Raw genomic sequence first — 23,503 nt, 5'->3', positions numbered from 1 at the left:
TCAGGGGTGCAGAAGCAATGGCACGCGTGCCCAAAATGCCACACACAACAATTTTGTTGGCACACAACATGCATTGCTGCCCCTCAATTCTTTAAACTCCATCCATAATAAAAAAAATACATAATGATTATCTTTACAGCCAGATAAAGCAACAAATATTTTTACTACCTGACAGCAGTGCCCCATGAATACTTACTTTTTGGAACAAACGTATTTTATTTATATTAGTAAACCATTGTGTTTAGCCTTTTCAGCTTATGTTAGACACACAAGCAAAGAAACAAACATGTCCAAACTTTATATTTGAGGCACAATAGCAGTGCTATATAGAAATTATGATATTTTTCAGTTGACTTTTTAAAAGATTAAAATTAATAATTTTAAACAGGCTTTATAAAATGCTATATTCATTTCAGTCTGTCTCTTTTATATTTTCATTAATAGTAAGACAATAAATACACATAAATAAGTGACAGGACTCATCCTTTATCCTTATTGTTACTAATATATTAATCAATGATAATCTCCACTCAAAATTACCTTGGCGAGCATGATAATTTTTCAGAAGATAATTGCAAATTTTGGCACGCTGTCATAACAGTACGCCACCCCTGTTCTACAATATTATATTTATCCACTGAGTAATGGGATATTAGCCAATTTTGTTGCTTTCTCACTTTTACATTTCAAAAGTCTGGGGGAGAATCAGAAAAAACTGGTGTGAGACAGCAGACTGATATAAGGAGAAAGTGATTGAGCAAATGCTTACTACCAGCACAGCTCATTCTCTTCCAACCAACACTCCTATCTGTTAACCCTATTATTTCCACTCTGCAAAGGATGCCTGAATGGAGTGGCAAAGTTTTTCTTTGCTGAGAGGAGACGGTATACTTTGGGCATTCAGATATAAAGGGTTGTTCCTCATGCAGATGGTGCTCTAGCTGCCAAGAACCTGTAACACAGTAAGAACTACTGATTTCAGAAGATTACAGTTGTTAGTATGACGCTAGATCTGAGAGTAGAGATGTGTGAATGTGTTAAATAGGTTATAGTTGTCACCTTCCTAAACTAATTCCAATTGTGAACTTCCTCCTCCCCTTCCACCACTGTAGGGTTTGCAGAGCATTTCAACTTCACTAATCTACAACTTCCTTCTCAATATTTTCCGAACATCATTGTAGAAAGGATGCGATGGTGCTGGAAACAGTGAAGAGGAATGTGTTGCTTCGATTGGAAAACCTTAGTAATGGGGAGAGACTGGATAAACTGGACTTACTTTCCATGGATTTTCTGCTGATTGAAGATTAATATTTAAACTGTGTAAACACATGTGATTCTGCAAATACTGGGAATCCAGAGTAAAACACGCAACATGCTGGGGGAACTCAGTTGATGTTTTGGACTAAGATCCTTCATCAGGACTGGAAAGGAAGGGGGAATATGCCAGAATAGAAAGTTGGGGAAAGGGGAATGAGGACAAGCTAGATAGGTGCAGCCAGGTCGGTGGATGAAGGAGCATGAAGTAAGAAGCTGGGAGGTGATAGATGGAAAAGGCAAAAGGCAGGAGAAGAAGGAATCTGATAGGACAGGAGAGTGGACCGTGGGAGAAAGGGAAAGGGAGGGGCATCAGGAGGAGGTGATAAGCAGGTGAGGGGAAGAGGTAAGAGGTTAGACTGTGAAAATTAACCAAGTGGGAAGCGGGGTGGGATTATTGGAAGTTGAAGAAATCGATGTTCATGCCATAGGTTGGAGGAACTGTATGCAAATACAATCTCTCTTCAGTTTACAGATTTCATCATCCTATCCGAACAAGTTAGATTTTAATTAGTCTACAAATGCTTCACCCATGAATTCCACTGATAACTTGTTTCTGATTTAAAAGAATGAAATGTCAACTGTTTGTTCATTTCTATGGATGCTGACCGGCTGAGTTCCTCCACCATTTTCTATGTGTTGCTCTTAAGCTGTAAATCAGATATTTCAACAGATGGCACACAAATCTGCAGGATTTAAGATGAAGCTACTTAAATTCCTTTCATCGTATTAAAACTCAGCTTGAATTAGCATGAGAAAATATACTGAGATCAGTACTCATCTGCAAAACAAAACAGCAAAAAATAATTTCAAAGCAAATACCTGTGAGTTAAAGCCAATTTTAGTAAGTTCTCTACAGATAAAATGTAATTGACATCAGTGTTAGGTTGACAATATTAGGTTTGTCAAAAAAGTCATCAGCCTGAATTGTTAACCGTACATCATGTATAATCTGGATCAATTGGCAGTTTGCCTGGCTAGATTGCTGCCGAACTGGCATTCTGCTGCTGAATTCTATCTGGAGTCCAGCATTGGAACACATTTGGGAAATCCCTGGTGGGTGCATTTCAGGATGTCCAGGTCTTTCATCTTTGTGCACATGTTTTCAGCCCCGCAAGCTTCCTGAGAGCTTTCACTTAGGGAAATATGGCCCATTAGGACAGGTTTAAGGCAGAGCATCAAAAGTTGATTTTGTTGACTGTCTTAAAGAAGATGAGAGAAATATGGGTATGAAGTAGTTCAGGAAAATAGTTCAAATGACTATTGGACATAATGGCTTGACATCCACTTATTTTCTATTTCTGATCACATAAATCAAATTTGTCACAGTTCTACAACTCTAAAAGGTAAGACAAAATGATTGTATTCTTGGGATTTTACATCTTAATGTCTTAGAGTCATAGAGTTATTGAGCATTACAGCGCAAAAACAGGCCTTTCGGCCCAGCTAATCTGTGCCGAACTATTACTGTATTCTGCCTAGTCCCATCGAACTGCACCTGGATCATAGCATTCAATTTAAGGACCTCATTAAAAAAAACACTGGATCCAGTAATATTAAAAAAAGTTACTTTTATCATCATTGATTGCTGTGGCTTGAAAGTAGAAATCACTTGAGAGGAATTTTATTTATTAAAAAGGAAACACCAAAAATTATTTTTATAAGAAATATGGGTTTTTTTGTTATTATTATATTGGAAATCTAAACCAGATTAACTGCAATATGTTCAATAATGCTGATTACTTTGAGTGTAAGAATAAACTCTGAGAGGCATTTTTGAACTGTCCATGTTGTACTGTGCTCATTTGATGGATAATACTTAATGGTTAAAAAAGGAAATGGATGATGTTATTATACCCTTTGCATATATTTTTAGGAAAGGATGCAACTCTAAATTCAGAAAGAGTCTAGAAGGTTTCTGGTGGGTGAAGTAAATTGTGTTAAATGCTTCCTTACACTAGTTGAAGATATACCACCTCTGATTTGATTGCAAAAGTGCTGAAACTATCTCTGACTAGTTCTCAAGAATTTTATCAGTAAAAATTGAAGTGCTTGAGATGTTATCTTTTTGCATTCATTTTTAGGAAAGAATGCCACTCCAAATTCAGAAAGTTCAAAAGGGTTTCTGGTAGATCAATTAAATTGTTGAAGATGTATACCTCAAATTTGAATGCGAAACTGCTGAGATTAGTTCTTGGGAATTTCATTAGTACATCATTGCCAAGTTACAGCACTGCTCTTGAATCATAGATTACAAATTACTTCTCATTGATGAAACGGCAGTGGCATAACTGCAATAAAGAAATGTTGCAACTGCACTGATACCAAGTTCCATTAATAAATATCTGGTGATAAAGAACTGACAGCATATGTTTTTAAGTGGACTCTTCATATACTGTACACACTGCAATAATAAGCTTTTCATCTGTCCTCCCATGTAGCTGAATATGAAGTAAAAGCATACTCCTGAGGTTTATTTTTGATACAACTTATCTGACGAGTATCTGCATTCTGGCATTTTCTTCCTTAGATCTTCTTGACACCTACTTTTTTCCTCCACTCAAGCTACTTCACACTGCATTTCATACCAGATCGGCTGGTTGTTCGTCTTATCTAAAAGACCAACAACATTGGGAATAAATTGTTAAAAATCTTATTCTTGTGTAGCTAAGATCAGAAGGAGACTAATTTACATATGCATGGCCACGCTCGTTTATCCACTTTTCATCAGTAAGTCATTGTGGCCACAAAACTTCCTCCTGCCACGTTTCACTGGCAATGTTAGCTCTGTGTAGACCGTATTATTTCTGAATTTAAAATGTCATCATACCATCAATGTCTATTGTAAACAACTTCATTAGAAACTGACAAATTTCAACAACATTTTGCTGGAATACAGTATTTGAGAAGTGCATCACAAATGATCATTTTGAACTCCCTCAATTAAAATCATATTGTTTATTAATATTGTTATCAGTAAGGCACTTTATGAATCTGTATGTGTCCAGTAATTGAGAAACTAGTTAAATGCAGTTACCTTTTGCGAAGCATAATGTGCAAATAGCAAGGTACAGCCCAAGCTGGGAGCAGCTGAGTACTAGGTAATAACATGAAGACTGCAAAGTCAATGGCAAGCATGGATACATCCACACCAGAAGCTTGCAAAGCTGTAGCTGAGTCCAAGGGAACCCAATTAATGTACTAACTCAGGGAAACAGACAGGTCAAAATGAGATTGTAAAGATATTAACTCACAGCAAAACCCAAAATCAGAATTTTAGCCTGAAGCAGGGTTTCTTTGACGAGCTTCCAAAACTTATTTATTTAAATCATAAAATTAAATGCAAAACTGTGCTGATTATGAAACATTGTTACATATCCTGGTAATTATCTACAATTTAGTGCCAACAGTTTTGTGACCCTTAAGGCCACAAGACATAATCTTGACTGGGTAAGTTTTCAAAGCTGGTGAGAGGAGTTGTGTTTGGGAAAGCCCTGAAGATTTAACGTTAATGTGCATCCAAACTTGTGCATCTGTTTCTAAAGTGTGCATCCATCCCTCACATCATAAGCCGTGCTAATAAACACACGTGGCTATTTTTCAGCTGGGCAATCTTTTCGAAAGCTCACAGGAACATGTAGAAAACCAGTTATGTGAATAGTGATAGTGTTGTTGGGTGTGGAGGGGTGGTGTAAAAGCTTGGGCAGTATTAATAAGTCAGTTCTGATAGGTTTTGTAGCAAGTTCCTGTACAGTGTGTGAAGGGTGAAGCTAACTGCAATGCAAGAGTACAAGTGTATTGAAGAAAGCAGGTTTTGCTTTGTTAGTGAGGGCTTATTTTGCTACTTGCAATTTCTCAGGACCCTTAAAAACAAAGGTTCTCTATACCCTGTCGTGGGTGTGATTCATAGTGAGCAGAGTTTGGGGTTTGTGCAAGGAATACAATGTGTACAAAATTCTTGGAACAGCACAAGCTGAATAAGCCAAACTGACTCCAGTAACTTTAAAATAGTGTAAAATTATATTAAGTAAATAGAAATGAAGTTATAAAACTATATTTATGTTGCTTGAAATTTCCTGAAATCAGATTTTTAAAAGTGTACACAAAGAGCACGCTGCTATTTCAGGGGTAAACTCCAAAGGCAATACTTAACTTTCATCTTCCTGTCAAAGAAAGCAAACGTATCTTTGAAATCGAAGGGACTTATTTTAGCTGGAGGACTGTCATTAGTGTTGTTTTGCAGAGAACTGTACTGAGACCTCTGCTGTTTGTGATGTACAGTATATAAATGACCTGGATGAAAATGTAGGTGAGTGTGTTAGTAAGGTTGCAGATGGTATAAACATTGGTGGTGTCGTGGATACTGTAGAAGCCTGACAAAGAATACAAGGGGATACTAGTATATCCCATTGTATTCACTCACAGATATGTGCCGAGAAATGATAGCTGGAGTTTAATCTGGCCAATTATGATGTGTTGCACCTTGCAAGGAGACAGTACACTATTAAGGGCACTGCTGATGAGCAGAGGAATCTTGGGGTCTAAGTTCATATGCAGCTCCCTGAAAGTGCCCACACAGGTTGATAGGGTGGTTAAGAAAGCATCTGGTTGTGATGGATATTCACTGTCCTAGGCTTCCGCATAGAATCGTACCTTTCTAAACACTGCATCTACCACTTCTAAGAGAAAAACAAAATGTACCTAAACTTCTACCCAAGTTTGTTTAGTTTCTGTTCATAGAGTCTTCAGTTCTTAACACGTAAAGTGCAAGCACTAATCAGTTCGAAGTTAAAACAAGTTTTGTCTACAGAGCAGCTTTGTAAACAAGGTCTGCTTGTAGCTCAGACTTGCCGGCTCATGCCACGAGGCTGACTGCTGGAGAGATGCAATATAAGACAATGTGTTGTTTAATTTGGGTTATTTTTCAAACACACGAGCTGACTCTTAAGTTGCTTAGTTCAAGGAAGCTTGTAGCCTAGATGGATAACATCCTCTGACATATCAAATAACTGAGGTGTTCATACTTGGAAGGTTTTATATACTCAAAGAAGCTAGCTTCACAGCATTTACAGCATTAATTGTGGAACTATGTCTCCAAAAATGGTTTTAGACCATTTGTGTTAAAAGAATATATGAGGAAATATCATATACATGTGAAGTCAATCAAATGGAAGCAAATGGTATAAATGTAGAGAGCTATTCAGGCTTATTAGGAATAGGGTTAAGAACATCAAAAAACATGGAGAATCCATTCTTCCAGCTTCGGTTTCTGCAATGGATGACTTGTTCATCTGCATTGTGGTATGTCTTTTTTTTAGGAATCGTACCTGTGTTTTAGAAATCCTTTGTGTTTGAGAGATCCTTTGTATTTTAGAAATGGTTTGTGATTTGGAAATGCTTAAGGTAGAAATCCTCTGTGTTATTAAATGTGTTTTAAGAGTGTTATTTGCATTTAACATTATCTTTTTCCAAAGTTTTAAATATCTAATAACAGAGGGTATGCACTTAAGGTGAGAGGGGGTAATTTCAAAGGAGATGTGAGAAGCAAGTTTCTCATATACAGAGAGAGTGGTGGGTGCCTGGGATACGCTGCCTGGGTAGTGGTAGATACAGAAACGTTAGAGACTTACAGGAGATGTTTAGATAGGCAGTGACTGTGAGGAAAAAAAGGATATGGGCAATGTGTAGACAGAAGAGATTACTTTAGTTAGTAATATGATTACTAATTTAATTAGTTCAGCACAATATTTGGGCTGAAGGGCCTGTTCCTGTACTGCACTGTTCTATGTTCTATTTCTCACTTAAGAAATGAAATTGCCACATTTCCTGACATACGCATTTGAAATAATCGCTGTCCTTCATACTGCCCACTATATCTGGGAATCTGCTCTGAGCTCTATCATAGCAATAGACTCCCAGAGAAGTTTCTTTGATAAAAATATAACTTCATCATTAAATTGTGAAAATCACTCATTTATAATCGGTCAAACAAGTTCAGCATCTTGGAAGACACTGAACTTCTGCCTACTGGATTAGATGGTTTACAGGTTTATTTTTTTCATATTCCCTTCCCATCAGTCCACCCATATTGGGGGTGTTAAACTGATTTTATTTATCAGTTAGCATAGGCATCTTAACATTTAAAACATACTTACACATCAAAAAGAACATTTTAGAATGTATGGGCCAAAAGTGGACAAAAGGGTGGGAACCTTGATCATCATGGATCAGTTGGACGAAAGGGCTCATTTCCATGCTGAATGACTCTACAACTCTAACTGTTATAAGCAGCTTATAGCACAATAGTCTAATCTTGTACTTTGATATTTCTAAACCATATGTTATTTACAGTTTACTTTTTTCAGTAGATGAATTTTTCATAACTTGGTTACATTTAATACCCGAATTTCAACTTCTAGCAGCCTCTATTTATATCCTATTCAAACTCAATAACTTACTGTTATAGTTATTTTCTCATAATTTAATTGAATAAGAAATTTATTTGAAGAGCCGAATCTAGACTTAGGGAAAATGTACTGTTGCAACACATATAACTGCATTAGGTAATTACATTCCCAAATGGATTTACAGTTACAGCCTCTCAGTCCTGGGTTACTGCACTTCTTAGAAAGTGAAAAATAAAAGCATTTTGTTTTGAAAAAAGCGCCACAAAATATTTCAGAATATTTATGTACAGTATCTTTCCTTCCATTGAAATCAATGGACTCAAAAGTAGTCCAACCTTCTTAACTCGTCCTGCTAATTTAAAAGATATATATTTATATCCTCAAGTCCCTTTGTTCTACCAAAACACTTAATTTACATTATCTCTCCTTTTTCTATCTCCCAAGATGGACCTCTGTTGTGTTAAATTTCATATGCCTAACTTCTATTTATTGTAATAATCTATCTTTGTTTCTCCTAACATCTCTTAATACCTTCCTTCCTGCTTTCTGATAGTTCTATGCTTTGAAATTATGTCCTGTATTCCCATGTCTAGGTCAGCAATAAAGATCAAACACAACAGTAACCATTTCATTGTCCCTCCAAGCCCAAACCACATTTCATTTCATTTCAATCTTAGAAGCAACTGTTCACCAGTTTTTTTTTCTTTTCTAATCCATTAGTCATTTAAAGAAAGTATTTTCACCATTTCTCCTTTGTCTTTGGCCTTCAGTTTTACCAAATAATCTATTTTGTGATAACCCTGTCTAAACACCATCCCATCTGCTTCAAGTGTTTGATGTTGGTCTACCAAAAAATGTATTAAAATAAACTGAACTTTTCAAACACTGCACTGCCAATCACAAAAAGATGTACTGAATATCATTTTCTCCATGTTGTTTTTAAGAAATCTGCAAACGGATTCTGAATGCTTGGGTTTATAATCCAGCATGCATTAACAGCATTTAAATTATAATGGAAGTTTTATCCAATATGTATTACAAGTACTCTTCATATAAATCACAACCTGTGAATTCTTTCATTACAACAATCATTAAATTACAGTGACCATCTGGTCTCAACATTTCCAGGAATTTACAATTAAGCTAATTCCTTACTAAAGTATCAAATTCAAATGGGGAAAGAGTCCAATATGCATGTTAATATTTGGATAACTGCACTAATAACCAAATGTATAAAAATATTAAATATCTGAGCCTGCAACAAAACTTAAAAGGCAAATACAAAATTGTATTTGGTGTGCGATTATTTTCTGACGATACAATCCACTTTTACAGAATGAGAACGCAATTGATCACTAAGGTTAGTTCTATAACATGGACATAATTTTGTAAAAAAGAACCATCAAGGTTAGATCAAAAAATGCTTTCACTCGGACTTGACAGTGAAAAAATTATGGTTTCCTATTACATAAAGTAGTAGTTGTGCGATCACTCATGTTGAGTATGATGTTCTTCTAGGGGGTTGTCTATTGGTCAGTCCTCAGGTGGCTGTAGAGGCTGATCTGGGATCCACATATTCTGGTGCATTGTGAACTCTGTGGTGTAAGTGATCACTCTGTTCAGTGGCTGGGTTTTTAGTTGTTCAGTCTCTACTTTTGCAGTTGCTACTTGTTCTGCACAGCACAGCAGGGATCGCTCTTATGCAGTGCAGCTCCCTCTTGAACAGATTTCCTGCAGAAGTATCTATTGAATGCAATGTCTTCCTAATTCTTAGATGTGGTGTTGAACTTCTTCTAACTGATTTTGATGTTTATCTTTGAAGCATTTCCTTTGTCCTTCATTGCATTAAGATTTTCCTTTATTCAATAAAAATTTGTTAACTCATCACTTATGTTGGGTGGAGCTTAGGAGGATAATGGTGACTAACAGCGACTCCTTTGCTTGCGTTTTCAGAAACAGCTCTATTTATGTCTTTAGTATCTCTATTTTTCCCTTTCAGGGTTCTTTTGAAGACCCTGATCTGGAGTTACACACTGACTTTGGTCCTTTGAGGGAATGGGACCTGCTGTTGGGGTCTCACGACTGGCTGCTATTTGATATACCAAGGACATGGCCTAGAAGACCAGCACACCTTCAGGGTTCTGGGATTTCGTGGCACTGGAGGTGGGCGGACTCGAGGTCAGTGTCTCCACAGGAAACCGGTGTGTCATGGGAGTACACAGAAGATTGAAAGCAGCGAGCTGGCTGCATGCCCAGACACCTGAGTTCTTTGGGCACAGAGCTTGGAAAAAGCGATAAAAGCGATCTTCGGGGCACTCCTCTATTTTTGTGGATGGTTGCGAGGAAAAAGAATTTTAGGATGTATATTGTATACATTTCTCTGACATTAAATGTACCTTTGAAACATTTGAAGCTTTGAAACAATCAAAATAACGGATTATTTGCAGTCTTTAAGCATAGTACAGTACAAGGTGTTTCACATGAATATACCTGTACACAAACAAGCACATCAGATGACAGAATAACTGACTGTAAGGGGTGCAAGATCTGATAACTATAAAATCTTGGTCAAAGCAATTGGGCTTAAGGGGAATCACGGAGGAGAGAAAAGCACAACTGCAGAGAGCTTCAAAGAAGGAATTCCAGAGAGCAGATATAGAACAGTAGAGTGAAGACAGTTAGGGAGACACAGCAGCCCAGATTTGGAGACGGTTCATAGAGCATAGTTGGGTTAGTTTATATTACATGAATAGAATTGGACAAAGCTACAAAAATGAAAACCTTTAGTACTAAATGTTAATCAATTTATCTATACATACATGCACAAATCAATATTATTTCCATAATTATCAAAGTGATATTAATAACATGGTAGTCTCATAAATAATTGAGTATATCCTGAATGAAATGTATCTTCAATAATGATCTCTAAAGTATTGTTGAAAATCAATTATCTCAGGATATGAGCTGAGCTGTGAGCATACTGTTGTTGCATGCTATGTGCAGTCTTTTGCAGAAAACTTCAATACACATCCCAGTGTATCAGTTGACAATATCAGATAATTCCTTATTTTATAATAATAGTCTAATCCCCAATCAGATACAGAAATAATAACACATTTTTCATTCAAGTCCATGATAACTGAAAATTAGCAGATAAAATGCAACTTTTCTAGGTGTGCAAGCAGGGAGCAGAGATTGGCTGTTATTTTTTAAGGCAACAGGCAGAGATATCAGATCATTTTATGCATGAGGCAGAGCTTAAATTGGGAAATGTTAAAAAATTAAGAAATGAATACAGCAAATGTTGGTAACTTGAAACAAAAGCATGAAGTGAAAGTAATCCATGGATCAGTAAAAAGAGCATAAAGCAATGTAGCAATGTAGCGAGGCAGTTCATGGGATAGCTTACAGTTCAAATGACTTAGGTTTTATCCTGATCTTGGGTGTGATCTAGATAAATAGATAGATGCTTCATTGATCCTAAAGGAAAGTACAGTGTCATTGTAGCATTACAAGCACACAGATATACAAATATTAGAAGAGAAGTAGAAAAAAGTTACCTTAAAAATAGGATGTACAAGATTTTCAAGTCAAATATTACAATATTTACAAAATTTCTAGTTCATGCTGATAAGATGGTGGTATAAGAAGTGATAGTCTATGGGGAGACTGCACATTTGCCCAGTAACTGTGTGAATTCAAGCTATAGTGTTCTAGTTCCTACCAAATTTTAAGACATATGCTGGTAGATTGAATGAGGTAGAACTATCTTTAGAACAAAGGAGGATGAGAGGTGACTTGGTAGAGGTGTACAAGATGTTAAAAGGCATAGATCAAGTGGATAGCCAGAGACTTTTTTCCCAGGGGGAAATGACTAATACCAGGGGGGTACAATTTTAAGATGATTTAGGAAGGTATAGGGGGATGTCAGAGGCAAGTATTACACAGAGAGTGGTGAGTACGTGGAATGTCCTGTCAGGGGTGGTGGTAGAGGCAGATTCTTAGGGACATTTAAGAAAGTCCCTAAGGCAAATGGATGACAGAAAAATAGAAAGCTCTATATAGGAGAGAAGAGTTAGAGTGATCTTAGAGTAGGTTAAAAAGTCAGCACAATAACGTCGGCTGAACGGCCTGTACTGTGCTGTAGTGTTCTATGTTCTATATTCTATATTAATTAGCTGTTGTAATTTACCCCTTAGTGGCAAAGGAAAGATGACCAGATGGGACAGAATACATTACAGGGCTATAGCAAAATAAGACAGTGGGGAATTAGGGAAACGTGACAAATGGGATTGCCTGTGTTGGTGGCCTGCACAGGATGAATAGCTTCCTTTATGTTTAAGTAAGTGAGAATTGATAATGTTTTACATCCTTCATCCAAATGAAGGTGCAGAGGCAGACTAGAATCTAGATTTATGCCTTTGGGCTATTTCATTTAATTTTCCACCTTGCATTGTGATCTGATTACTGGGATTCTGTTAATCATTGTTAATCACTCTTGAATGATCCAAATGAACTGCCATGCACTAATGGTCAGTTCATCTCCGACAGGATTTATTCTGGCTGAGCTTCCTATGCTAAAGAGAGACTGATAAATTGCTTGTTTATTTCATTGCCACTTTGTGTTCTTCTAATCGCCTTTGCTTTGTTCTGTGCTTCACATTTGTTTTATTGCCCCCTTCAGCCTCAGCGTTTGCTTATAAGTACTGCATACTAACAGTTTGCACTTCCTTAGACAACCAATGGATTAAAAAAACTACTACTCAACACATTCATATTTTCTGGTTGGCTATCCATGCTGGCATTTCTCAATGGTAACTTTATTCAAATTCTATACACATTATGGGGGTTGTATGAAACAACAGGGTTACCATAACACCAAAATATTAAGTGAACTATCAAGCACCATTGCTCTGTCTGTTGCAGAAGATACAATCTCGGTGGCTACCGATTTCAATTTGATCTCCCATTCTGACATATCTGTACATAGCCTCCTTTCCTGCTACAATGAGGCCACTCTCAGGTAGGGGGAGCAACACCTCATATTCAGTCTAGGTTGCCTCCACTTGATGACATGAACAGAGATATCTCTAACTTTCAGTAACTTTCCCTCCCTCCCTCTTTCTCTATTTTACCACTCCCCATTCTGGTTACCTTCTCACCTTTTCTCTTCTCCCAAACTGCCCATCACCTTTCTTTGGGTCCTCTCCTCCTCCCCTTTCTTCCATGCTCCACCCTCCTCTCCTATTAGCTTCCTTCTTCTTCAGCCCTTTACCTCTTTCACCTACCCCCTTCCAGCTTCTTACTTTATCCGTCCTCTCCCAACCCACCCACCTTCCCCCTCGCCTGGTCACACCTATCATCTGCCACCTTCCCCTCTCCCCATTTCTTATTCAGGTGTAGCCCCCTCACTGGGCCCATATACAAACTTGGCTCATTAGCCAACTCTGCTAACAGCCACGAGACTCAGCGGTGAGAAGGCCACCTTTTATAAGCAGTATACATCGAGGCACGGTAAGATTTGGGGTTAAGTCAGACAGGAAAGTTGGGATGTTTTGGTTAACCGAAACCCGACTTCAGTGAACACTGTCTAAATACTGCCCAGACACACTTACCCGTTGGCAAGAAATAGCCACATATAATTATAAAGAAAGTGTATTCACTAATTTCAAACAGTTATTAAAAGAAGGAAAAAAAAGGTCCATCATAGTTAACCAGCTTAAGTGTGCACATTACGTTGGAGCTCGTATTGTCCAAAAGCTGTGTATGACGGTTACTCATGGCGCTGGATTCTCATCACCAATTATTGGTAGAACTTCGCCTCTTGGACTTCTTCATCTCATGAAGCACTCCTTGCAATTGCGTCTTCCTGTTGGATTGAATCCCATGGCTGTCTCTCCCAATCTTCTCTTCTCTGTGTCTCCCGCCAAAAAGACTACGAACCCCACCACTGTCCGTCACAACCCTCTCTCTGCCCAACTCTCTCTAGAACCTTCTCCTAATTCTACCATCCTGATTGGCTGACAGAAAATTTCTAAGTTGAACATCATAGCCCATTATCTTTAGCCAAAAACAAAACTGTCACGGAGAGAACGGGTGAACCCAAATGCAGGACACTGACACAGAGGGAGAGTAATCTGACGAGTGTTTATCAATGGTTGCATGGAAGGCCGGGGAAGTGAGGATTAGGCAGAGGAAAGCAGAGGAGTGAGCGAGGCTTGACCGGGGATTGAACCCGGGTCATCGCAGTGGGAGCGCGGCGTTTAACCACCGAGCCAACGGAGAGTGTAGGCGGGCGGCGGAACGAGGCACAGCAGGGATGCAGACCAGGGTGCAAGCGTGATTTGAGGGGAACAGCAGGCGTGAGAATGAACAGGAAGACAGGCGGCATGCAATGTTCCTATTAACACGGAGAGACAGAGTTACCACAGGCAAACAACAGTGTAGAAACAAAACTTAGAATACGCTATTCTAAGCGGCCGAGAACGTGAACAACCACACAGGCTGAAGCAATGATCTGGCCACAAGTGGATGCAAAGCCAGGATTCTTATGCTGCAGATTTAGATGAGAATCAGGTGCTGCAATCAAGGAGCCCAGGAGAACACGGGGAAAAGGGAATTAGGAGAATATTAGGAACTAACGGTCGGGGCCATGACAAAAACACTCTATCAGCAGGACACACTGCTTTTACAGAAAGCTATGAAATGAAATACGCTACAGGATTAGCAGTAGAAATCATAACCAGGGCATTATACAGGCTTCTTGCCCCCTTTCTTTCATGTCCTGATGAAGGGCCTCAACCCAAAACGTCAATGATTTATTCTTCTCCATAGATGCTGCCTGACCTATACAGTCCTTCCAGCATTTTGTGGCTGTTGCTCAAGTCAAATGTTCAGCTCTTTAGAGACTGCAATGTCAGTAAAATATTTTTCTTCAAAAATCTGCAGTATTTTCGATAAACTCTCCCTGTTCCATGTGACCTTGAACTGCTTGATCAATTTGCAGATAGGACATATTTGGAGAAATCCAAGAATTGGATCCTGAAACTTGAACTCGTTGCAAAGCAAAGCTTGAAAATTTGTGCCATTGTAAAGTTGATCCAATAACATGGACAGAGATCACAGAAGTGACTTGCTGATTGATGGGAACTGCAAAGGCTGAAAGGGACTTTCCTACAGCCAAACTAAATCATTGATTCCAAAAGTACTGCTTGTTCATCTGTTCATGCATAGATGCCAATTGCAATCATAAATGAGGATGGCTTCTAATTTAACATCCTAAGGGAAATTTATGTACAAATTTGTTCTGATTTTCAGACATAGTCAATTAAATTCAAAAATTTCATAATAGGGCTGATATTGCAGATAACAACAAGCCCCATTAACTTTGGGATAAAATGATAAACTTGCCTCTGAGAAACTTCCAGGGATGAATATGGAGACAGCCAGGATAATTTTGTATGATAAAACAATGTGCCTTAAAAGAGCTTCCCATATTATAAAATACATCATTTGCCATAACCAAGTCAAGACCATATACAATCCGAGCAAAATAAATTAACTGTGTCAAACTATACCCTGTACTTATGTAGAACTGTCTTCTAAAGAACACCCAGTTTTTGAGCCATTCAGTATTATTTTAAAATCATGAAAAGTAATTAAACAAATATAAATATTTGAATAGATTTAACATTCGAAAATAATACATTAGTTTGAAAAAAATGCCAATTTCTTTCAAATACTTCCAAGCATTTCTGATAAAGAAATTAAATGGAAATATTTCAAATAGTAAATTAATAAAAAAATAAATAATATTTTAGATATTACTTTATAGAAAGATTTTTTAAAAGGGAGTGGGTGCTCCGATCACACTTTCCCTCTCTTTCTCTCATTGATGGCGAAGAGTTTGTTGCCAATTCTCAAGTCGGAGAACTTGGAAAAAAGCAGACCTTTACACCATAAACCAGCTAGTTGTTTTGCTTATGTCTTCCCTTTTAAAATTCTTTTAAAATTACTTAAGCTTTATATTTTAGTTATAATCTTCCATAATAAATGGAGGAATCATGTTGAATATGGGGAAACTATCCAATTTTTATCTCCTTATCTGGGCATTGTTAGATTATATTGAAGAATTACAAAGTGTTCCTTTATTGAAACCAGAAAAAACAAGCTTTAAAAATCTGGCTTTACTTCTTTAAATTCATGAATGAGCTCAGCTGAGGGAGCCGCAGGAGTTACATGGACCAGATGGCAAGGCACTGAGGTTTACAAATGTTAGGATTACCCTGGTGTGGGGAAGGGTCAAGAGCTTGGCTGTGAGCATTGAACAATGTAAATCATTTTAACAAACAGTCATCATGATATCCTCTTGTAGTCTGAAAACTTCCATTATGCCATCATCTTGCCTGACAACATGGGAGAACAATAGCCACAAATAGTGAAATAGAAAACAGAGATATCACCATTGTCCCTACACTGCAATTTTCAACACTGAGAACATTCATTCATTTTGGCACTATTAAAAGTGAGCTTGACATGTATGAATAAACCATCTACTCAGCAATTTATTTATCTATAATAGTTCACGAGGATAAATTGCAGTCAACAAGCAGCAATAGATATATCCAACACATTGATACTCTCAGAAGTCAGCATTCTTCTTGCTTATTTCCTATTTTATATTTATCTTACAAAGAGATTTTGAAACTAAAATTCACCATTGTAGTCTTGTTCCTCTATCGATCTTTCCCTCAAATTTGATGAGATACTGGAAATTGGTCACTGGAGTAATTTCAGACTTCCAAAGGTGAGTAGCAGAAGTGAACAGATTTTAAACTAGCACAAGTTGAGAACATTCCCATGACCTTTAATGTAGGGCTGATCATTCTTAAGCAAAGGGTAGTGTACCTGAGGGATACTGCGGCAGGGCCATAGATCTCTCTCACGGCTGCCAGGTCAGCTTCGAGCTGTGGATGCTTATGAAGTTCACCATCATAGTTTCCCTGAAATTGTAATCACAATTTAATTAGTGTGCACTTAACCCAAAGAAGTATACATTGTGACAAATGAAAACTTTCCACTGAGAAGATAGATTGTTTTCTAATTTCAAAAGACTATCTAGAGTATTAACATGAGGATTTCATTCTTTAAACAACCCAACAATTTTTCTTTCAGGAATACTGTGGATGCTTGAGCGTCTTTCTTGTGAACATTCATTTAATCCAGGAGAGACTTCCCTTCGTAATTATTGCTTACAGCTCTTGTCCAGCTTCTGAAAATTTAAAGTAGTTACTGGCAGCATACCTGTCACATAGGAACACACAGAATGTCAGGAGTGAAGCATCTTACCCGGGGGCATACAAAAAATGTTTTAAAAACTCAACACGTCAGGCAGCATCTGTAGAAATGAACAGTCAACGTTTTGGGCCAAGACTCTTCAGGACTGGAAAGGAAGGGGGAAAATGCCAGAACAAAAAGGTGGGGAAAAGGAAATAAGGAGAGCTAGAAAGTGATAGGTGAAGCCAGGAAGATGTCCAGCATTGTATTCACCTATGCCCATCTAACTGGTTCATCTAACACAGTCAGGAAAATACAAAATGAGGAGGCAAAATAAGAAACCATGTCAGGAAAAGTGCAAAACTGTGGATGATAGACACTTCAAGTAAAAGCAGATTAGGCAGCATTTCCAAAGAGGAAAGTAAAAGTTAATATTTCAGGCCAATGACTTATCCAGCATTTTCTATTGGCAAATCAAACTACAAAGTAGAAAGAAAAACGTGCCTGCATATCCAGAACCGAATAGACGAATATGCCACCTGGGGCACCTGTTAACAATATTGTGCTTCAGTTGCTCCTTTCACAGCCTGCGCATCTCTCAAGTCACTTTTCAACTAATGATCTACTGTTAATCCACCCAGAATGATAAGACCAGCAAGAGCTGAAAAGGCCAGATGCCAAGTGGAAAACAACAAGGCTTCAGCAGCAGATGGTAGTAGCCCTGCTGAAACTCAAAAACTTGGCAAAGAGGAACGTCAGTCATTAATTCACAGCCTCATTTCCTAAGTCTGAGAATAGGAGGATATGGCAGGGAACCCTGGAAATGTGATAATTGAAAGGGGATAAATCTGTTTGCAGAGACTGCAGAGTACAGATCCTGTCATAGTCACCCACAGGCAAAGTCATCACTAGATCCTCCTCAGCCACCTCCTCCCAGTGACTGATGAACAACTCTGAAACACAGTGTTGATTCCATTCATCAACAGAAACAGTAAAAGATCTTCACTGTGACACATCTCCAATATAATTGTAGGCAGTAGTGTCTTGTCCTTCTTGATATCAGAATGGTTTTGATTCCATCAACTGAGAAGGATTATGGAGCATCCTTCACAAATTTAGCTGGTGCAAAAACTTCAGGGCATCATGGAACTCAATAGCACATAATATGGTCACTGGGCACCATTTGTCTGTATCTAACATCTGCGACATGATGGCAAGGAAAACGTGATTTCAATCAACAGGAAAACCGCACAACAGATCTTCATGGAAACTCGACTAGCTAGGCTGTATTATAGCCCCAATACTTTCTGTAATTTTTCTCACCTCAAAATTTCAACACACATCCAACAAGCTTCCTGCTGTTGTTTAAGCAATTTTACTTTCACTCAAGAACCAAGATCATTCCAACTTAACCACTAAGCTACAGACAAGATTTGTACATTTATGCATTCGGAGGCCAAATTCCAAGTAACTCATGAGATAATGTAATGTAATTAAAAATCAGAAAAATCAAGATTCTCCCCCAGCTTGTCCCCATTGCACAACAACAACCCCAACAATAAGGACATATGACACAACCCTGGAAGACAAGGAATGTTTTTTAAATATATCTTAGGAGTCGCCTTTCAGCAGTAAAACTCACTACTATCGCCAGTGCACCAGATAAGCCTTTGGACAATGGAGGAAACATGAGTCTCAAGGACTAGACACAAAGCTCATGATGTGCCAGGCAGCAGTGATCCCTACCCTCCCATATACTAATGTGACTTTGTTCACATACAGTAGGCAACTCAAAGCTCTGAACGGATACAACTTGACTGCAAAATAATATGAATCTACTATCAAATTTAATCAATATGAGTGTCCTCTCAGAACAACTGCCCAAATTCAGCCAGCTCTGGTCACATCATTTACTCAACTCTCAATACAAAAACTTTTTTTCTGAGCCTGATCCGAACAAGATGCAGAAGGATGTTCTCAGACTCTATGGAAAAGTGTAACATCCCCACCATTTCAGGGCATCTGCAGGCCCTATTAGCACTCAAAATAGTGCTGGAGAATTGAGAAAGTTTTTGAGAACCTGAAGTCCCTACCAACTTCAAAACTACCCAACCATCTGCCCCAATGAACACTTATTGCCCCACCTGTAGTATGAATAGCAGATCCCACCTTAACCCCACTAAAATGGAATAGAAGCAAGCGATCCTCAGTCCCTGGGAACTGCTTAAGCAGGACTATTATGTTAGATGTCATGTAAGAAAAGTAGTAACCAATTTATATATAACAAAGTACCAGAACTGGTATTGTGATGGTGTCCAGAAAATCTGGTTTTAGGTGTATGTATCAACTTGAGTTCCATACAGGGAATAATTTATAATTTCTAAACACAAGAAATTCTGCAGATGCTGGAAATCCAGTGTAATGCATACACAATGCTGGAGGAACTCAGCAGGTCAGGCTGCATCTATGGAAAGGAATAAACAGTCAACATTTAGGCCGAGATCCTTCATCAGTCCTGATGAGGGAATGCTGAGTTCCTCCAGAATTTTGTATGTGTTATTCCAGTTCATAAATTCTTCTAGTCTCACTATCCCTCATCTCCATAGGCAAAAACAACTGTCTCATTAGAAACTTGCCTAGATCTTAATTATTGGGAACCCTTGTTTACTAATTCCATGGATTATGTAAATGTTCTGTGCATAAGTGTTTTCTGGGACAGAAAACCATGGGATGTCAGACATCTGAATTCCAGAAGGAGATCCTTGGTCTGTGTGAGTTACCATGGACCATTTTGTGATTCGCTCTCAAATAAATCTTGCTCGTGCATTGCATGTCAAAAATGGACATTTTGCTGTAATTTTCATATCCAGGTTAAGCCAATTTAAGACCATAATACTATGGTCTTATATGATATAGAGCAGAATTTAGGTATGCAAAACATGTCCTGGCCTAAATATTGGCTCTGGAGGACAAAGTATCATCTGTGGTAGGGGAAAGAGAGATGCAAGACCTCAGATTGGTTGACTGCTAGAGTTCTGGTGGAAGCAGAAAGAAAAATACAACCTGGTTCTTTCAAGCTCCATAGAACGTCAGTACAGCTTTTCTGTTTTATTTCTGGAATGACTTGCATCTATGCACTTAAAGATGATCTGGGTTATTCAAAGGCAAAGAGAGCAGGAAGAACACCTGCAGTGCATGCTGTGCCTACTTGTTCACATCAACGCAGCTAGGACCTGAGCAACATCACAGGACTTAGCAATAAGAGCAGAGAATGCTGGAAATACGCAGAAGATCAGGTAGCATTCTGTGAAACAAAAAGCAAACATAATGTTCTGGGTCTAACAGTCGATGTTTCGGGCCGAGACCCTTCGTCGGGACTGTCCTGACGAAGGGTCTCGGCCCGAAACATCGACTGTACCTCTTCCTAGGGATGCTGCCTGGCCTGCCTTCACCAGCAACTTTGATGTGTGTTGCTTGAATTTCCAGCATCTGCAGAATTCCTCATGTTTACATTCTGGGTCAAAGATCTTTCTCAAAGACTGTAATTTGTGCAATCAAAATGCCTAAGGCCCAAAAGATTTGTTACACTGGATGTCCAGGGAAAGGCCCCTTGTAGAAATGACAGCAGTCAAACGGTTAGTCAATCATGCTCATGACAACCGATTGATCCTGTTTTGAGGCTTTTACAGCTTCATTAATACCCCTTTGGCTGGAATAAAGTGAGCTCCCTGGCCATTCACTCAAAGCTGTGTGAAAAGCACAAAAGTGTAGTAGTATCAAGCCGTTCATGCTGAACCGTGCAATTACCTGTCAGAAACTATTACCAGTTCCAATCTATTCCTCACCTGTGCCAAACAGTAACATACTCTTACACTGTGCCTCAGGCACAGCTTCAAGATGAAATCTATTACAGACAGCCATGCCAAGCTCTCAGTTTTCAAGAAGAAAGTGCACAATTCATTAAGAAGAAATTTAGCTGCATGATGCATAGCTACCTACTGGGTTACAGCTGTGAACACGTCTATCACCATGTACATCCAAATACGCCAGATTACCCTTCATCTGTTACAAAATGGCAGCTGACATTCAGTGCTAAGTCAGAGCCAGAGCACAGAGGCATGCCCTTCGGCCCAACTTAGCCATGTCGACCAAGTTGTCCACTTGAGCTAGAACCACTTACTCAGGTTTGGCCTCTAAACCTTTATGTTCTTGTCCAAATGTCTTTTAAGCATAGTGATTATAGCCGATTCCTCTGTAGTACTTCCTGAAGGCAGCTTGTTTCACATAGTCACCGACCTCTGTATGAAGATGTCGTCCCTCCGGCCCTCTTCAGATCTTTCCCTTTTCATGTTAAATCTATTGTTTTAGACTCCCCTACTCTGGGGAATAAAGGACTCTCACAATTCACCTTATCTATGCTCCTTATGGCTTTATATACCTACACAAGGTCACACTTCAGCCTCCTACATTTCAACCTTGTGAACCATTTCCCCACATTTTCCCCACTACTTGAGCAAAATTCCACGTAAAACTCTAAGTTGCGGTCTCATCAGAGAAAGTACTGACATGACATCCCATCTCGTCTACTCAATACCCTGACCGATGAAAGAAAGCTAGAACATCCTGTTTACTTGTGTTACCACTTTCAAGAACTCCCACAAGGTCTCACTGTTCTACTCTATCCAGGTTCCTGCCATTTACTGAGTTAGTTCTGACCTGGCTAACTTATCAAGATGTAAGTGAAAGGAAACTTCTTTGATCTGCTCAAGGCTGCACACCAACCTGTCTGCTTAATGGGTAAGGTAGGCTACTTTTTCTCTAACAAACATCTAACTTATTGTCTGGTAAAAAGAATCCCAGAAACAATACTGATACTGATTGTGGCTCCTGTTACAATTCATAGTTTTCCCTGACTGATAAGGAGATCAAATGGAATAAATGAACAGAGAAAAAAAAATCTAAATTAAACCATGAAGAAATAAAATGGCTGGATAAATATCCAAAGTAAACATGCCTTTAAATTCACTAAATAGAGAAAATCATGAAAAAAACATTAAGTAGTATGGAATAATGTATCTGATTGTTTATTATCTGTGTGTAATCATAACCTGGCACTGATGGAACAAGATGAGAGACAAAGAGGGTTTGTCTACGCTGAAATACTTTTCAGAAGGGGCATTATTCATATCTTCAGCTGAATAGCCAGTTCCTTTACACATGTACCTGTCAAAGCAAGTACCCAGATGAAGCCGCAAATGAGACAAGAGTAATCTAACCTATGGCAAAGGCGATGACCTATGGATTTAGGATAGGATCAGCATGTCACAATCTGATTGCCTAAAACTCTGAGAAAGGAGTAAGGTCCTAACAGCTGCTCACTGTTAGTAATTTGTATATTTTTAAATGCATTTGAAATACAATCAAAAGCAGAAAATTGGACTATACCAATATTATGTAAATGATGCTGCCTAGCCTGCTGAGTTCCTCCAGAATTTTGTGTGTGTTGCTTTGGATTTCCAGCATCTGCCAGTTTTCTGTATTGATGGAAAACTTGTTGGGTCACAGTGATAAAGTACACTTCTGAAAATTTAAAATATGAGCTTCAAATATATGAAGAAAAGCTGGCAGTCTTTATTGGCTCTCCACCTGCACATAGCCATATGGATGATCCAGTTGATACACATTGTGTGTGGCAAAATTAACTCAAGAATACTTTTTGAATGAATATTTCTGAGCACATAGAGTATTGCCAGATATTCAGAGCCAAATGTATTTCTCATTCAGCTATTTTAAGGGAAAATGTCTTCATGGGAACTATTCAGTAAATACTTCTGTCTGTTTACAAAGATTGGTGACATTGGCTTTGACCAAATAGCAGAGACTGCAGCTGTAATAAATAGTGTTGAAACATATTAACTCCTGCCTAAGAAACGATATGGATCCACTCCAATCTGCCTACTCTAGCTGCAGGTCAACAGCAGGTTCCATTTCATCGACTTTTCACTCAATCCTGGAACATCTGGACAGTAAAGTTACATATGTCAGGATGCTTGTTATTGTCTACAGCTCAACATTCAATATCATTGCCCCCTCGAAACTAAGCTTCAAGACCTTCGCCTCAATACCTCTTTGTGCAATTGGATCCTCGATTTCCTCATTTGCAGACCCTATTCAGCTCAGATTGGCAATAACATCTCCTCCACAATCTCCATCAGCACAGGTGCACCACAAGGCTGTGTGCTTAGCCCCCTGCTCTACTTTCTCTACACTTATGAATGTGTGGCTAAGTACAGTTCCAATGCCATATTCAAGTTTGCTGATGATACCATTATTGAAGGCTGAACCAAAGATGGTGATAAATTAGCATTTAGAAGTGAGATTGAAAATATAACTGAGTGGTGCCATTATTACCTCTTACTCAATATCAGCAAGACCAAGGAGCCGATTGTTGACCAGGAGGAGGAGGAGGAGGAGGGAGCCAGGGATCCATGAGCCAGTCCTCA

General features: G+C 38.5%; 1 protein-coding gene across 1 annotated transcript in view; it reads right to left on the bottom strand.

Moving 5' to 3' along the window:
• Window positions 1-23,503, bottom strand: part of parp8 (poly (ADP-ribose) polymerase family, member 8) — a 370,191-nt gene that overhangs the window by 158,456 nt on the left and 188,232 nt on the right. The window contains exon 7 of the mRNA XM_072252492.1: window positions 16,632-16,726. Within this exon, the coding sequence (XP_072108593.1) occupies window positions 16,632-16,726 (95 nt within the window). The remainder of the gene's footprint in view (window positions 1-16,631; window positions 16,727-23,503) is intronic.

Source organism: Mobula birostris, chromosome 3 (assembly GCF_030028105.1).
Source record: "Mobula birostris isolate sMobBir1 chromosome 3, sMobBir1.hap1, whole genome shotgun sequence".
Classification (NCBI taxonomy): Eukaryota; Metazoa; Chordata; class Chondrichthyes; order Myliobatiformes; family Myliobatidae; genus Mobula; species Mobula birostris.
Note: the sequence above shows the minus strand (reverse complement) of the source record. Positions and strands in the feature narration are given on the sequence as shown.